Raw genomic sequence first — 19,069 nt, 5'->3', positions numbered from 1 at the left:
ACTATGAGGCCGATACTAAACTTCTAGATGGGAACCAAGGCCATCGATCTATTTCTCATGAAACCGCAACCATCACAACAGTAGAGTACCGAGATTTTCAGCAGTTTAGACAGTTTCTCCAAGATGAAGAATTCCTTGCTTGGAGAGCCAAGAAGAAACAAGACCATAGAAGGGCTCGGATGTTTGAAGATTTCATCAAGGATCGAGCCACCAAAACGGAAGGTGTTGAAAATGCTAAAGCCTATCTTCGTGCCAAAGGAGTCAACATTGCAGAAGGATCTAGAGACACCAGGTTTGCTTCCCGTGTAGGAAACAAGGAGGCCATTCCTAGGCCTGCTATCTCAAATGCAGCCTCTTCAGGTCAAGCAAGAAGACAAAGAGACCGGAAGATCATCAGATTGACATCATGCCAAGACGTTCGACAAGTGGTTTGCAGCGGTGTTTAGCCCATTGCATGTTTCGACAAACAAAGGTGTGGAATCTTTGTGGACCAAAGCTAAAACAAAACCCTTTTCAAGCATTCAGACTTTATGCTAGCAAAGGACCGGTGTTGGTTATTCTAGATCTTTTTGTGGTTGAACATGATGAGATTGCATCGGAGCAGTCTTGAACCAAGAAGGCCATACTGTGACCCATGAATATCAAAGACAACAAGGTAGCCATGCGGTTTCTATGGGTTACCATATCAATTTCACTTTGATGAAAGATCCTTATGTAACCAACGAGTATTTCAAAAGATATTTTGGAATACATTTCAAACATCATCAAAAAGGGTTTTCTTATAATGCAAACCCGCTTATGTGATTTTGAGGCCAAAAGTGACCAACTCAAGTTTGGGAGAAGCTACTTCTATTGGCCTAGCAGAAAGAACATTAAGCTATATGTTGTAGAATGTTTGGTTTGTCAGAAGGTCAAGTTTGATCGACAAAAGCCAACAACATTATTGCAGCCATTGAATGTCCTATGGGAGAATTTTGCTATGGATTTTTATCTTTTGATTGCAGAAGTCAGAGAATGATGGCATATGAACCTTTTCAGGTTAACAAGAAGATCAATAGTGTATGCTATCGATCGGATCGTTCAAATCACTGAAGGATATATAATGCCTTCCATGACAGTTCATGGAAACCATGTACAAGGTTACCCCTAGAGGAGCCTATATTGAAGGATCCACCAGGGGTGGAAGAGCAAGAACAGATTGAGTTTCATTCTATGAGAAAAAGAGGAAAGATAGAGATTAGAAAGTTCTTCTTGGACTTCAAGAATTATTCGCTACTATTGGATACGAAAGGGATGCAAGAGGAGTACTTCTAGGACTATCCAGTTGTGCTTCAAGTTTATGAGGAAGTAGTTGGTTCAGATATATTTAGAGTACAAGTATATCGATATCTTGCAATCAAGACAAATTCAAGAGGGAGGAATTGTACCTCTAGCCCTCTTCATTGTATATATATATATTGGACAGGAATTGATCATTATTCTCCTTATAATGATTACTTGGACATGCTCTAGTTTAGGTAGCAATGATGCACAATGACCCATTGGACAGCAACGATGCCCGAACGAGATTTGTATATGAGAGGCAATGATGCCAGATGACCCATTGGACGCCAACAATTGGACGCCAACAATGCTAGATATCTTGGACTTCACAGTCAGGGGATCCTAGTGACCAGGTGACCTAGATGACTGTATTGGATTTCGCAGTCGAGCAATCATTCCGACCAGATGGCCCAGATGACTGTATTGGATTTCATAGTTGGGTGGTCAATGTGACTAGATGGACCAGATGAATTCTCGGGCGATCCTAGTGATCAGATGGCCTTGAGCAAATTCTCGAGCGATCCTAGTGACCAGATGGCCTTGAGTGAACTCTCGGGCGGTCCTAGTGACCAGATGACCTTGAACCATAATCTAAGTGGTTTCCTTTGGGAGCCAAACAGCTCAGCACAGTTTCCAATGAAAGTAGACAGGACAATTCATGAATAGGAGGATCATGACTTGTGCACTGCATACTGATGTATGTTTGAATTTCTTTGACTTTGTGTGCTATTTTTGATGTGTGGACAATGCTTGGATTTATGGCATGTGATAGTCCACTCGGCTCCAGACTACCTGGCACCGTACCTGGAGTACCCAGTAGACGCGAATGATGCATACTTGTTTGTTGACTAGCTTCTATCTAGTTTTTGCAAAAGGCAAGTATGCATTATTATATCTAACACATGTGACAGGCCATGAAGAAGTACCATCAAGAACAAATCCATTCGTCAAAGATAAGGCATACAGATGTTGCCAAATGAGCAGATGACACCTCAGATATGGGGTAAGACCAAATGCACAAGCTAACCCAATAGGGCTAGTACTCAGAAATATTTGAAACATATGGATGTACCTCATGTACTTGGGACACATGGATAAGGACAACTGCGATGTAAGGGGGAGGGAATGTAACTATTTGGCCCTCCTAGCTCTATTTCACATGATGAAACCCATCCCCAGACACCAGATAGATGGAAGAAGACATGGGGACAAGGACCATAAGGTTTGTTTAAGAAAAAGCACCTGTCTTGGTCAAAAAGCAATGCAAGAAAAAGCAAAACGTCAAATTGGGTTGACTGCAAGCCAAGGGCACCACTGGAAAGAGGAGACTGAGCTCGACCAAAAAGCTAAAAGGCGCTTTTTCAAAAAGCAACTTTAGGGCCAAAAAGCAAGGCCCTAAAGCCAAAAAAGTAAAGCATAAAAGAACTTTGGAAAAATGGTCAAAAGTCGGGCAATATTTTATTATTAAAAGAATAAAGAGGAAAGCAAAGTGAAAAAGTAAAAGCAAAGCATGGTAGCTTTTGCAAAAAGCAAGTCCCCCCCCCCCCCCTTTTGGTATAAAACTAGCGTCAATCCTTCCCTTCTCATCGAGTGAGGGGCTCATCACCAAGGGCTGAACTTTTCATCATAAAGCTGTGGGAAGAAGGAAGTTCTTCATCATCATCGACACCACCTTTATTTTTTTGGTTGCGCCACCCTGCTAGACTGTCTGTACCTGTACGTTTCCTGCAGCCAGCACTCCTCCCCTGCCTGGCTACACTTACCAGCATCATCTGAAGCCCCAAGCCATAGTCACAGGGGACAGAGGGGACGGACCCTTGGAACGGGGGGACGCCATCCCAGGAACAGTGGGACGGGGACAGACGAGGCCGGACGGACGTCCCCAGCTGGGTGCCCCTCACAAGGGACGGCGTTCCGGGGACGGATCCAAGAGGGGACGGCTGCATGGGAACGCCTCTGCAGGTTACTGTTTGGGCAATGGTCACATTTTTGACCTTTTCTTTTGGCCGTTTGGGAGGGGCTTTTCATGGGCCTTTAGCCTTGGCCCATAGGCCTTGAGCCTTTGAGGCTTTGGGCCTTGGCCTCTCTCTTGCCTCCCTCCCTCACACACACATACTCCCTCACACTTCAAGCTTTAGCTTCACACACACACACTCTCTCTCTCCCTCAAGCGGCAAGCCTCAAGGGCCAAGGTCTCAAGTTTCAAGCTCTCACACAAGCAAGCTGTAGCCTCTCAAGACACACACTCTCTCTCAAGCTTCACACACACACACACACACACACACACACTTTTTTTTTTTTTTGTAAATCCTTGATTTATTTACAAGTGGGAAACCTCTAAGCGAGGAAAACCCAGAAAAAGAAGAGTAACTATAGGCTTCACTACCTAGAAGCAATCAAAGTAAATCCTATAAGCATCAAGAGTGATGTCCCCAGCATCATAAGCAAAATGAAGCGCGTGACCAAGCTTGAACTTGAAGTAATGGAAGGGAACAATGTCATTGGCTTGGAACATGAGGTTGTTCCGAACATGCCATATGGTCCAAAAGACCCAGAATCGGACCCAGCTGAAAAATACAGCAAACTGAGACTGTGATGCTTGTAACACCCCAAAAAGCCAAAACCATCTGTGAAAAATGCCCGAAGGGAAACGAAGGCGAAGAGCAGTCGAGACCCGGCGAATGAACGATCTGGAGCATACGCAGCCCCATAGTAAATGTGGGACAGTCTCCTCAGTAGCTTTACATCGGACACAACGTGAAGGCGCAATATGACGTGCATGTAACAAGCTACCAACAGGAAGAGCACCAACCAAACAGCGCCACAAGAACAGGCGTTCTTTGAGAGGCAGATGACTTTTCCAAATGCGAAACAATGTACGTTTCCACCACATTGAAGATTTGGAGAGAGACCATAGCTGATTACCATGTCTGACTATCCATGCATCCGATTGCAAGAGGGCATAAACTGTCCCAGCTGAAATACATTTCATAGCAGTGGTTCCAAGATTCCAATCAGATAGACGGGAATCCACATTCAAGCGAGGTAAAGGAGAAATTTCAGCAATCATCCGCTGAATTTCTGTCCAAAGATGAGAATAATGGGATCCCAATTGAAAACGATCCGCTGCAACAGAGAAGGAAAGAACCTGACCAGTGTCATCCACCACCTGATGTATCTGACATATTCCTTTTTGAGATAGAAAATATGCCTGACGAGGTGAACGGTCAACCAAAGTGGAAGAAAATACACGACTCCAATGCAAACTCTCTAGCCGCAGGGAATTGCCCATCAAAGATCGGGAACCATGCCATATCATATGTGAAGTAACTTCCTTCCAATCAATAATGAGAGAAGAAGTGAAAGGACATCCCGGAATGTGTCCTTCAAGTTTTCCACATATAAGATCCCAGTATGTGGGTTGCCAATGACCATAGAATGGCGTGACAATATGCCGACACAAATGGGACACCATGAGAGTCCAGGGTTGCTGCTGGTCCAACAAAACCGGCAAAAGCATAGCTTTCCTAGCCAAAACATGACGTCTCAAATCCAAAATATTCAGCCCTCCAAGGCGCTTAGGAGAGCATAACTTGTCCATGGATAACAATCTGAGGCCCTTTCCACGAGATGAAGTGCGCCAGAAATGCGCCAATATACTTGACATAAGGGACTTCAAGCGGGATTGAGACCAATATAGCAAAGGTAGATAAAACTGCACATAAGCTACAAGAATGCATTGCACAATTCTAAGACGCACATGAAGCGGCCAAGTGGACAACTTCCAATAATGTAACTTGGAGTGCAAGCGCTCGGCTACCCAATCCAATTTCCGTGTAGCCGATACAGTCCAACCCATCGGATAACCCAAATGACGAACTATAATGTTCGGAGGAACAAGTTCGCCTGGCCAAAGCAGCTTATGCCAATCATACTCAGTCAGAGCCAATAGTTTGGATTTACGAAAATTCACTTTGAGGCCTGCTGCCAATCCAAACAAATGAAGAGTGTGCATAAATTGTTCCACATCATCTTGGTGATTGCGAGGCATAAAGAGAGAATCATCTGCATAAGCTTGCCCAATAAAATGTTTCCCAGAGGGTAATTTCAAGCCCTGCAATCTTCTAGACGAAGTCAAAGACTCCAAATACATAAGCAGGGGATGAGTAGCAATCGCATAAAGCAAAGCACTGAGAGGACAACCTTGCCTTACTGAACGTCCCAAATGCCAAGGATCTGTGAGAAAACCATCCAACAAACCGGCAGAGGTACTGTCAGCATACAAGAAATAAACCACAGAGGATAGCTTAGGCCCAAATCCCAGCCGAAGCATGGTATCTGCAATGTAATCCCAAAGAACAGTGTCAAATGCCTTTTCAATGTCAACCTGCATGACCAATACATCTTGTCGAGTGTATTTCGCATACTCCATGCCAATGATGACATTTGCTAGATTATCAGTAATTTGCCTTCGTGGAATGAAGCCATACTGAGATGGATGCAAACCATCATGCAAAAACCCCTTAAGTCTATTGACAAGCATTTTAGCCAGCAATTTATAAACCACAGGCATGAGCATAATCGGCCTCCATTGCGAGAACTCTTCACAAAGTGCTTGCTTTGGAATCAACTTGAGCAAGCCTTCTTTCCAAGATGAAGGCAAAACCTGTTGCTCCCATGCCCTGTTTATCATTAACAATAGTGGCTGGTCCAGGTAGTGCCAAAACGACAAGAAAAATTCTACAGTAAGGCCATCCCAACCGGGAGATTTCCAACGGCCCAAATCACACAAACTGGCATACAATTCTGTCTCCGTGAAGGCGGCTTCCAAAAGCTGAGCCTGGTGGGCCAATAAAATCGGTGCAACTTGAGATAAAAACAAGCGATGAGCCTCTCGACCTTCCTGCGTGAGAGAAGAGGCCTCAAAAATCTTGCCATAATGAGATTCCATGGCCCGTGCAAGCCCCACACGAGAGGTAGTCCAATCACCAGTCGGGAGTTTAATCCTCTTAATAGTTTGAGACTGCCTAGAAAGATGTAGATGACGAAAGAATTGTTTAGAAGTGCATCCTTTATCCGCTATAGCCTTTTGGCGAGCTCTAGTCTGCCACTTTGCCAATTTTCTCTCATCATTACGATGCAACAAAGCATGAGCAGAAAGCAACTCTATCATCTGGATTTCAGTAAGAGATGAAGTGTTAGCCAGATGCATCAAACTTTGATAAGTGCCTTTGGCCTGTTGAACTTGCTCTCTGAAATGCGATAAATAGTGTCTGCCATAATCCTGGATCACACATTGAACCCGCATAACAAAACGAAACCATGCTGTGTCCATATCAACATGCATTTGAGAGATCAATGGCGAAATAATATCCACAATCAGATTGCGAAAAACCTCATGCTTAAGATAAGCATTATTGACATGCAGAAGTCTCTTTCTAGTTAGTGAATCATTGGCAGAACATGAACCGAATTGTATTTTCAAGCATATCGGAGCATGATCCGAGAGACACAAGGAGTAATCAATCCACATATCACATACAAAATCATCATACTGCTGCATCTGAAAGAGATACCATCGGTCCAGACGAGCACGATACATTGATCGAGCGTTATGCTGAAATGTGAATCCTGGATCATTGGCTTGCAACAGAGGCCACAAATCCAAGGCATTACATGTGTGCTGAAAGAGATCCCAAGCTTGTCGTTCCACATGAAGCATGTGAGAATGTCCAGTAGTATTATCCACATGATTTGGAGCATTATTAAAATCGCCACAAAGAAATGCATTAGAACGCCAACAATAAGAGGAGATGGCATGCCACAAACGAGCCCTGTCAGTAGAGGCTGTGTATGCATACACACCACCAAACTCAAAAACTTCCCCATTGATAATACATTGAATGACCATCCATCTGCCAGCTGGATCATTGAATACCAACATGGGAAATAATTCATGGCGAACAAGCATCAGCACTCCAGAGTATCCAGCGGATCCTGCATAAGCTATCCAATATCCCGCAAAATAGGAAGTTTGTCCGGCAAAATTATGCTGATTATGCTCTTGAAGAACAACAATATCTACTTTGCAAGTATGTACATAGTGCCAGGTTAGCCTCCATTTATCCTGATTGCATAATCCGCGCACATTATATGAAATGCAATGTATAGAACTATGCATCTTAAATGGTATATACAGTGGGCGAGAAAACCAACAGAAAGCTTAAGAACTCGTGCCCATGGGCACATCCGCATCTGTCGCGGAAACATCAGCTGCCAAATCAAAACTCGAATGTGGAGGAAACAAGTGATGACCATCCGACGTTGAAGCGGTGCCCCTGTAACTAATTCCTTATAAGATCGAACCACTTTATCCCAGGCCTGAGCCAAGGAAGAGTTATCATTACAAGGCAGTTTTTGCTGAGCAACATTCTTCAAGGGGGGCACATAATTGCGAGAAGATGGTAGAGTACGTGCTTTGACAGTTTTCTTGGGTACTATCCACGCCTGAGTAGCAGGAAGCTTCTCTTTGCCCTTGTCTTTGATGTTCGGGGAAGCAGGAACACTTGGCATTTGAGACTGCTTCCCTTTACCTTTATTTAGTCCAGTTGTTGATGTGGATGCGGAAGCACCTTTAGATTGTGCCTCAGGGGAAGATTTCGCTGGAGGAGGAGTCTGAGGGGTAGGGACAGCCGAAGGAGGGGGTTGTAGATTTGGTTCAGAACATTCAGATTGCATATGACCAAATTTGCCACAGCGAAAACAGGAATTGGCAAATTTCCCCCATTTAAGCTTGAATGGTCGCTTTCCGACCACTGCGTCCCCAGAATCAACGGTAATGCCCGTAGGAGCAGGAAGATCAGTGTCCCATAGAATACAAAAACGATTTGTATTGGCATCCAACTTCGGGGGGCAAATCACTTTGCCCAATTGAGCAGCCAACAAAGGAAGAAAATGACGCCAAGTACGAGGAAAATCCACCACCTCAACCCAAACCGGGCACTTATGTCGAATAAGGCTCTGATAATCTTTAGTAAGAGCCCAGGGAAGAACATGAGTCATTTGCGTATTGAAGAAGAGGGGAGACATTTCCAACAAAGCATCTCTAGCTTCCATGTCTTCTAACAAGACCTCATAGAATCCTCTTGCTCCAAAATAAACACCCCGGACTGCTTGACGCTTAAGCAAGAAATCAACCCATTGTCCCACATCCTGTGCACTAGGCATCTTGCCCGGGAAAAAGAGAATCACTGCATTCAATGCATACTGCGCAACCGGATCCATGAGCTCCTGCACCGGAATACGCACTTCTGTGACTGGAGCAGGTCCTTCCCAAGCACATCTTGCTTCTTCGAAATCCTCATGCAGGCATTCCTTAATCAAAGACATGGCATCCAAATTCGAGGTGTTCATTGCTTTCCGACGCTTATAAATGGCCAGCTCAGGTGATTCCATCATGCACACCTTAAATTTTCTATAATCCCCAGAACTGCTGAAAGCCCTACTGCTGCTGCAGACAAGAATTTGCTGCGGTACCACTGGCCGAATCTGCTGCAAGCCCCAAATGAAGTAGAAACCCTAATGCTGCTGCAGACGAGGAAGTACTGCTGCTGTAGAACGCTGCTGTAGAACAGGAGTCGGGCTAGCTGACACACACACACACACACAAAAACACGCACACACACACACAACACACGCACGCGCGCACAGACACAAACAGAGATGTACAACGCAGCACACACAGGGGCGAGTGAACACACTCAGCGGCACAGAGAAGACTCACGCTGTCGCAGGACAGATTCTTTCATGTGGTCGCCGGCTTTATCAGACAGGTAAGTGGCGAGCAGAGTCGAGCAGAGACGCAGGCGAGGACAGTCGCAGGTTCGCAGGCGAACAGAGTCGCAGGCTCACAAGCGAGTAGAGTCGCAGGCGAACAGGGTCGCAGGGTCGCAAGCGAGCAATCGAACCACATCATTACACACACACACACACACACACACCCATCCTCACACTCAAGTTCTGCCTCTCTCTCTCTCTCTCTCTCTCTCTCTCTCTCTCAAGCTATCAAGTGACAAGGAGGCATCCATCATCCATGGCATCCTCCTCGTGGCAGTGGCTCTTCAAGTTCCAACTACCCATAGAAGGACGACGGGATGGACATGGTGGGATGAGGTCAATCACACCCCATCCCCTCATGGAGGAGGTGCACAGCCATGGACATGCAAGCTTTGCCCGTATAGGTGGGTGGGTGGTACTGACAAGGTAATTTTTAAGTGCCGTTCCTACCCCCGTCCCCGTTCCCTACATATGGTCGTCCCCCCTCCCGTCCCCATCCCCGTCCCCCCTTACCGTCCCCCGTCCCTTGTGACTATGCCCCAAGCGTTTGTTGTTGCTGCTGCTGCCTGCTGCCTACAGAGCGCCAGCCACCGCCTGCCCTTTGGCCACCACCTGAACCTGCTGACCCTGAGTCACGCCATCTACAGCCATTTCAGTCAGACTGTGCAGCTAGTGCTACAACCAGTTGGCCTACGCCAGAATCGCCACTTTTTGTACCTGGCCAGCATCTTCGTACCTAGCCGTCACCAACTCCTACTGGCCGCCATCAACTACACTTGGCTGCCATCGTTGTGATGCTAGCCCTTCTGCCAGCTAGAGCTACTGTCCAAGAGCCATCAGCACCTACTACTAAACCTGGCCACTGCTATTTACTCCTGGCCGCCACAGGACACACCTAGCTACCACCGTTGTACAAAAGCTAACCACCGATATCTGCTGGCCACTGCCCCCAACCGCTGCCTGACCCACATCGATTGAAGACAGTTGTACTAGTCGTTCCACATCTTACTTTATGGTTGCTAACTGGATACAACTGTGAGACCATGAGTATTGGACTCATTTCATACTCCCTTTTTTGGAATTTTGTGGGCTGCTTCTACCTCAGGATTGGGCAACAAGCTTACAGCTAAATCACCATAAACATCATCATCCATACATATCTATTGTATACTTCGTGTATGGACTTGGATTTGGATTTGGACTTGGGATTCAGACTTGGTATTCGGACTTGGAACTTGGACTTGGGATTCGGACTTGGAGCTTGGACTTGGACTTGGACCTGGATTTGGATCTAGACTTGGATTTGGATTTTGGATCTAGTACTGGCCCGGTGAGAGATACTTGTGGGTCATCCCTGTGGTGTGCTTGGCATCAGAGATCTCATGCCTCAACATCGACTCTTTGGGTTTCTACACCAACATATTTGTTTGATTGTGTATTCATTGGTTGTATTGATCCTGACCAGCGTGCCCATGGATTGTTCCTGAATAAATTCCTGAAAGGGGGCAGGCCTGTTCCCCACTCACTGTGGTGTACTGTGCAAGATCCCTATTCCCTTCTCTCTCTCTCCCCTCTCTCTATATCTTTATCTCTTGGACAGGTGGTTGAATCTGTCACCACCCCGTTGGGCTTACACTGGTATCAGAGCAAAATTTCCCTTGAAGAAACTTTCTTGGGATGACAGAGCCATGTCGAGAGCAAAGGGAGACCAAGGGCCTCATGAAGGGAACAACTATGAGGCCGAACTGAACTTCTAGATGGGAACCAAGGCCGTCGATCTATTTCTCATGAAACCGCGGCCATGACATCAGTAGTGTACCGAGATTTTCAGCAGTTTAGACAATTTCTCCAAGACGAAGAATTCCTTGCTTGGAGAGCCAAGAAGGAACAGGACCATAGAAGGGCTCGGATGTTTGAAGATTTCATCAAGGCTCGAGCCACCGAAACGGAAGGTGTTGAAAATGCTAAAGCCTATCTTCGTGCCAAAGGAGTCACCATTGCAGAAGGATCTAGAGCCACCATGTTTGCTTCCCATGGAGGAACAGGGAGGCCATTCCTAGGCCTGCTATCTCAAATGCAGCCTCTTCAAGTCAAGCAAGAAGACAGAGAGACCGGAAGATCACTAGATTGACATCATGCCAGGAAGTTCGATGAGTGGGTTGCAGTGGTGTTTAGCCCATTGCATGTTTCAACAAAGAAAGGCGTGGAATCTTTGTGGACCAAAGCTGAAACAGAACCCTTTTGAAGCATTGACAATTTATGCTAGCAAAGGACCGGTGTTGGTTATTCTAGGCCTTTTTGTGGTTGAACATGATGAGATTGCATTGGAGCAATCTTGAACCAAGAAGGCCATGCTATGACCCATGAATATCAAAGACAACAAGAAAGCAGATGCATTATCTCAGAGACCCCTGAGCCATGCGGTTCCTATGGGTTACCATATCATGCTTCAAGTTTATGAGGAAGTGGTTGGTTCAGATATATTTAGAGTACAAGTATATCATGAGGAAGTGATTGGTTCAGATATATTTAGAGTATAAGTATATCGACGTCGTGGGATCAAGATAGATTCAAGAGGGAGGAATTGTACGACTACCCCTCTTCATTGTATATATATATTGGACTGGAATCGATCATTATTCTGCTTATAATGATTACTTGAACATGCTCTAGTTTGGGTGGCAACAATGCCAAATGACCCATTGGACGACAACGATGCGAGATATCTTGGACTTCACAATCAAGCGGTCCTAGTGACCAAATGGCCAAGGTGACTGCATTGGATTTCGCAGTCGGGTGGTCATTGCGACCAGATGGCCTAGGTGACTGTATTGGATTTCATGATTGGGCGGTCAATGCAACCAGATGGCCCAGATGACTATTAATGAATTCTCGGGCGGTCCTAGGGACCTAATGGCCTTGAGCAAACTCTCGGACGGTCCTAGCGACCAGATGGCCTTGAGCAATAGTCTGAGTGGTTTCCCTCTGAAGCCAAATAGCTCAGCACGGTTTCTGATGCAACCACACATGACAATCCATGAAAAGGAGGACCATTACTTGTGCACTGCATACTGATGTATGTTTGAATTTCTTTGACTTTGTGTGCTATTTTTGATGTGTGGACATTGCTTGGATTTATGGCATGTGATAGTCCACTGGGCTCCAGACTACTTGGAGTACCCAGTAGACGCGAATAATGCATACTTGTTTGTTGACTAGCTTCTGTCTAGTTTTTGCAGAAGGTAAGTATGCATTTATTATATCTAACACATGTGACATGCCCCGAAGAAGTACCATCAAGAGCAAAGCCATTCGTCAAAGATAAGGCATAGAGATGTTGCCAGATGAGCAGATGACACGCACAAGTTCACCCGATAGGGCTAGTACTGGGAAATATTTGAAACATATGGATGTACTTGCTGTATTTGGGACACATGGATATACATGGAACATATGGATGTGCTTGGAACACTTGCAGTCCGCAGTTGAGGACAACTGCGATGTAAGAGGGAGGGAATGTAACTATTTGGCCCTCCTAGCTCTACATGATGAAACCCATGCCCGGACACCAAACAGATGGAAGAAGACATGGGGACAGGGACCATAAGGTTTGTTCAAGAAAAAGCACCACTCTTGGTCAAAAAGCAGGAAAAAGTAAAAAGTCAAACTGGGTTGGCCGCAAGCCAAGGGCACCATTGGAAAGAGGGGACTGAGCTGGACCAAAAAGCTAAAAGGCACTTTTTCAAAAAGCAGCTCCAAGGCCAAAAAGCAAGGCCCTGAAGCCAGAATAGCAAAGCATAAAAGAACTTTGGAAAGATGGCACCCTGTTGGACTCTCTGTACATGTACGTTTCCTGCAGTCAGCACTTCTCCCCTGCTTGGCTGCGCTTACCAACATCATCTGAAGCCCCAAGCGTTTGTTGTTGCTACTGTTGCTGCCGTCTACACTGTACAAAGCACCGGCTACCCTTTGGTCACCGCTTGAACCTGCTGACCCTCGGTCATGCCATCTGCAGCCAACGCTGCAACCAATCGGCCTGCGCCAGAATTGCCACTTTTTTATACCTAGCTGCCATCTTTGTACCTAGACATATGTTGGAAGAGATGGTGACGATCGTCATGGAGCAGGTAAAGTTGGACTACCTAAGAGGAGAAAAGAACCGGCCATTGATCATTGGGCAATGTAATAACCCACTGCAGAAAGTTTTTACATAATGAAACTACCATAGAGCTCATAACTATCTCAACCGTTCCTAGTAATAAAAAGAAAGATCTTTCTCTCAAGCAGCCCACATGTTTCCACTTGTGTGCAATTCCAAATACAGCATTGTGTTGCCTCCCGAATTAACTCTTCCTGTTTGCACAACAAATTTTGTGGAGCACTGAGCACTCTAGCATACTGTGATTTTTGTCAGTAATGGTTGTAATTTATGCTTTCATCAATGCATGCCAGAGCATTAAACTAGATAGAATGGTAAGAAAGTTGCCCTCAGACAAAAACACATAGATCAAAGCTTGCCTCATCTACGATTCTGCTAGTCTTTACAACATGTTGCGTAAATCATATTTGGTTGCTACAAAAGATGCATGTGGCCTCAGCCTCAGCCTCAGCCCTTCAGCCTGCCACCCAGTCAAGAACGCTCTCTTTATCTGGCAAGCCTAGCACGATTCCCCTGCCCTTCATTGAGCCTTGATTATGCTCTTGTGAATCGTAATATAAGGGTTTAGCTACGGACAAGGGCCTGATCTCACCCTCAAAACAGTCAACTTAGTAGACAAATTTCTACAGCACAGCAAGGATTGCTCATAGATGATGGCTGGATTTATCATCATCGTACTTACTACAGGAAACTTAGCAACTGCATCAAACGTCTAGCTTTGTGGAGCTTGCACTCTGGAAAGAACGGATTCTCATGTGTTCCTGCATAGTCATTACGAGTTTAAGTGCGTGAAAAATTTGAGAGAAAAGTTACCACGTCAGCTTGCACCAATGTCGCGAAGGAATTAAAGGGCCTCACGGGCCGGTGGAACGAGGAGAACAGCGGGTGTGTGTTGCCGCGGCGACCTGGCAGCAGCAGGCTTGAGGCCACGGAGAGTTCCATCCTTGAAGAGGGATAACGTGTGAGAGAGAGTTCGTGGGTGGTGGAGTTATTCTGAATTCAATCCGGAATTTGGAATTTTGAAGAGGTTCTCTTCCTGCTTGAAACGCTGAATGGGCATTCAGCAACTAAGGTTACCTTCAAGAGTTTTTTTTTTGTTTGAGGAATTAGAAATTACAACCCACACACCTGTCTTTACAAAACACCACCTCAAGCGGCCCCGAGGTTTGAACATGCGACCTCATGCATGGACTTCAAACACCTGAACAACTCGGCTATGCAGTTGGTGCCAACCACCTCCCAATCCCCTCCAACCCCTCCTCTAGCCCCTTTAAGGCTTGATGCTTGCCTCATGGCCTCCTCAGCCACCTTCGACTCAATCAAAGACCTCTGAGAGGGGGTCTCTCAATTTTTTGTGGGCTCATGAGTCATGACACATTAGTAGCCACAAGCCTACCCATTGATGGACTAACCCTTATGCAGTTCGGATTGGAGGGGCGGGAACCAATCCAAAATCAATCAAAAAAGAGGTGGAAGGCTGGGGTGCCCGTTGATGGATAGGCTTGGTGAGTTTGCTTGTTGGAGATCAATGGAGGGGTCTTGGTAGTTGCGGCCTTAGAGTCAAAGACGGTCCTCAATGTTGAGGATAGATTCTGCTATAAGGGAGGTATAGGTGTTGAGGCTATAGATTTCCTTGGCAAGGCTCCTTGAGGTTCATGAGGGCTTCTTCCTTTTGCAAGAGGACTTCCAATGTTGTTATGGAACTTGTATTAAAAGGGCAGTTGGTATAGTGAGGGTTTAGTTCTATTTCATCGCATAGGAGGATGGTCACCACTTTGGCATCAAGCTTTAGAGAGCTTTAGAGTAGCTGTGTGTTTTGCCAATTGATATGATGATAAAGGTGGCATCAATCCAGCATTGTTGGAGTGCACCTACACAAATCACATAAAATATGCATCACCTAAAAGCTACACTCCATAGGGTTATTGTTGCCAATGCAAGCTCAATGTAGAATGTGTGCTTAAAGAATCCAACACTTTTTGTCTACATTTGATCGGACAAAGTAATGTAATATTTGGCATGGGTAAGAGTCAATTGGCCTAGTGACTTCCAAGCTTATTATATTTTTGGAGCTAACTCATGGATGTATGTGGGTTTACTACTGGTGCAAGGTGCTATTAATGGGCCAAGCCATATCCTTGTCAGCTCTGTTGTGATGTTTTGTGGGTTATTCTTTTATGTTGTGAGAGGGCAATGGGGTGCTTCACCAGTATCTGTTGGTGTGTGTTGAGACCATACTTGTTCTTGAAGTGACTACATGCAAGGCTTTATGATAGTGCACAGTACTCACAAACTAATGACCAGGTAGAGACCATGAACAAGATATTATGTGGAATTTTAACAAAAACTGTTCAAGCAAGAAGTAGAACGGATTGGGAACATAAACTTATAGCTGCTCTATGGGCTTATCAAACATCTTACAAAGGTAGAAACAGGTTACTCCCCATTTCGGTTAACTAATGGGGTTAACGTAGCAATGCCCATGGATGACATAGTTCCCAATTTGAGAATCATAGTCAACAGAGTAGCGAGAGATTGACTAAGAATGAAATGGTTGAAAGGTAGAGAGCACGAACAAGATATTATGTGGCATTTGAACAAAAATTGTTCAAGCAAGTAAAATGGATTGGGAACATGAACTTACAACTGCTCTATGGGCTTATCAAACATCTTACAAGGTAGCAACAAGTTGCACCCCATTTCTGTTAACTTACGGGGTTGATGCAAAAATGTCCATGGAGTACATAGTTCCCAGTTTAAAAATCACTGTGAGCGACAGATTGACTAAGAATTGACTAAGAATGCAATGGCCAACGTATTTGTTGACCTTTTGAGATTTAAATAAGACTAGTGAAGGAACCGAACAAGAGTACATGTGTTCACCAATTCCTATGTCCTCTGCTTTGAAGCCAATTCAACACCAACAAAACCTCGCCCTAGCCGATGTATTTGTCAAGCAAAAGTCGAATCTCTCGACATCATGCTATGATATTTGGGCATAATACCCTATCACACCAAGACATCCCAGACCTCCATCTACCCGTGCCAATCATTCCATGGGGTTCAGGCACTCATTCTGCTAAACACATGGTGCAAAATTGCTTCTACCAACTACCTCGCGTTGAAGGGTCCACACCAATTCCACAACTGACGGCGAGACCCATCATGAAGCACCTCTACATCGCCTATCATTTCCCCTACCACCTTGATAAGCTAGCTGCCACCATCAGGGTTGCCCAAAGCTTCCCATTACTTTTCCCTGCATCGTTTACATCTTCGACTAAACACATAACCTCGGCTACCAACTCCATGGCATATCTTGGATCATCAACACCATCCACTTCGGCAAAATTGCTTCACCGTCGACGTGGGTGATGCGAGGATGTGGTCACCATTAGGAAGGGGGATATGTTAACCACTCCATTGGTTAGCATGGTTTCACCCGCTTGACCTACCATTAGATGCTTTGCCATCTTACCTGCATGAAGAATAGGCCCTTATCTTTTGTAAGACGGTGCTGAAACATATAAAGCAGTCTTACATGCGCTTGATGCCAAATAGGAAAAGTCTACAAACTTGGTGTACATAGATGCCTAAGACTAGTAATAAAAGCCAGGCCATTTTTATGTTTAGCCAACCTAGTGTGAAATTAATCTCTTGTATATAAGTCATTTTTTATTAATAAAAATTTCACAATCATTCCCTTGTAATAGTTTACTTGTGACTTGTCCTTCTTTCCTCTTCTTGCTTTCTTGTATGCTTTAAATACATATCCTCTCACCAAAAAAAAAAACCTTTACACCTCCCCAAGGTCCCAACATATTAGGGTTTGTCTTGACTTTTTATTTGGCAAAAAACATGTAAAGAAGAAGGCACCCTTTTCTTAACACAAAAGCTAGCCACACAACCTCTTATCGTGGGAGACGTAGGCCAACACTATCTTGGCATTGTCGACGCCAATGTTTCAAGTGAAAAAAGATTAAAGCTTAAGGAGTTTCACTTAAGTGGTATGAGCATTAGCCTTCCTAGTAGCTTTAGTGGCATGGAAGCTCGAGGGAGGGTCATACCATGGGCTAGGCTTGCACCCACCATGGTCCCCCCATCCAGATATATACCTGGAGGGTTGGCATTAACAAGGTTAGTTGCAAATTTATGTGTTTGTGCATGTCGTGAGATGCAATAAGTGAAAAAAAAAATTGTGATGCCCATCATGAAAATATGCAGGTGATGTGCATGTGCAATGGGCAGAAGGTGTACCCATGTGGGTGCACTTCTCCCACCAACACAAGGACTTCTCCGATACAACTACTTTCTTCAACTCTCTTTACACTTTCTTCGACATTGACAACTCTTTTCTTGAGGAGTCAAGATCATTACTTGTTATGTGCACTTCTCCCACCAACACAAGGACTTCTCCGATACAACTACTTTCTTCAACTCTCTTTACACTTTCTTCGACATTGACAACTCTTTTCTTGAGGAGTCAAGATCATTACTTGTTATGGGCATGGCAGCAGACTTGTCCATGGTTATGCCCTCAGTTGTGCAAGGGAGCTTGGCAACCTCTGTGGCTTGAAGGATTCAATGGTGTTGAGCACTTGGGATAGAGACAGGGTGGGCTGACTGGGTGGTGTGGTCAAAGACAAGGCCACAAAAGGTTCCTGCTAATTGTAGGAAGGTCCAGGCAATGGTCATACCATGGGCAAGGCTTGTGCTTGCCATGAACCCCAATCTAAAGGCTCAAGAGGAACAATGCCTATGTGTCTATTATGTGTAGAGCCTGTGGATATTTCAGGTGGCATACATGGGCATTGGACAAAAGATGGGCAAGCTTCTTTCGGTGAAAAGTCCAACACTCTTCTTTCTTTGATAGTTTTCATTCTGCTTTCTTTCACTCTTACACATGGTTTGAGATAGGAAATTGGTATGTGAAACAAGGCTGGCTGATAAGGTGGGTTGAGATGTCCATGAGATTGGAAGAATTTTAAGATACCCATGTGGGCTGGAACCTTGATAAGCCATATACTATGCATGGCTTGTTAGACATGGCCGAATGCATCTAACGCTTTTTGAGCCCAGTCGTGGTGGCTATTCGACCCACTTGCTTGAAGCATGGTGAACACATCCCGAAATTCCTTGAGCAAGGTAACCTTCTTGCTGCTCAGTGGTGAGATCCTTGGCAATGAACATTCTCTTAGGTTCATCACGTGAGCCAACAAGGTTTATTTTCTTGACCTCAGCAGAGTAGCAGGCGGGACTGCCATCATATGAGGTATGTGCCTCTCCACACAAAATCCTTTGAGCCTTCTCATTGTATACCTCTCTATACCCAATGTTGTAGGACTTGAAATACTTAACCACTTGCCTCATATCTTCCTCTCAAGGCTTGATGAGCTCTTTGACTTTTTCTTCCTTCTTTGCCTGAGCCTTAAACTTATTGAGCTTATGTCTAAGCTTCCCTCTAGCAGCTCAGTAGAGCTTGGCTTGCTCGGAGCTCATGGGATCCTCATCACTTTTATAGACCACTCTTTAAGTCTGAATATAATGACTTTGCTTAAGTCAACATGGGTGTAGGTTTCATGTGAATCCACGGCCTCAAGATAGCAAAGCCAATGAAGATTCATCTCCACATAGGAAGGAGATACTTCTTAGGCTTTCTATGTGGTTTCCTTTTTTTGGCTAGGTGATTGTGGGTAACGCAAATTTGTTCCTTCTACCAAGGATTCCTCACTAGATGAATCACTAGATACT

The 19,069-nt window shown here is 45.0% G+C and overlaps 1 protein-coding gene across 5 annotated transcripts in view; it reads right to left on the bottom strand.

The window, feature by feature from the left end:
• The window catches only part of LOC147632902 (S-adenosyl-L-methionine-dependent methyltransferases superfamily protein), a 150,461-nt gene extending 135,986 nt beyond the window's left edge, over positions 1-14,475 (bottom strand). The window contains exon 1 of one of the 5 annotated variants that reach the window (XM_086807812.1): positions 14,132-14,475. In XM_086807812.1, the coding sequence (XP_086663938.1) occupies positions 14,132-14,260 (129 nt within the window). In that variant the 5' untranslated portion in view covers positions 14,261-14,475. The remainder of the gene's footprint in view (positions 1-14,131) is intronic. The other 4 variants (XM_086807811.1, XM_086807810.1, XM_086807809.1 and 1 more) reach the window with 4 other exon arrangements.
• Between the last annotated feature and the right edge of the window lie 4,594 nt (positions 14,476-19,069).

The sequence above is a fragment of the Cibotium barometz genome, chromosome 13 (genome assembly GCF_041138505.1).
Source record: "Cibotium barometz isolate CiBa-2024 chromosome 13, ASM4113850v1, whole genome shotgun sequence".
Lineage (NCBI taxonomy): Eukaryota > Viridiplantae > Streptophyta > Polypodiopsida > Cyatheales > Cibotiaceae > Cibotium > Cibotium barometz.
The sequence above is the reverse complement of the archived record's forward strand: the minus strand, read 5'-3'. Positions and strand labels throughout refer to the sequence as shown.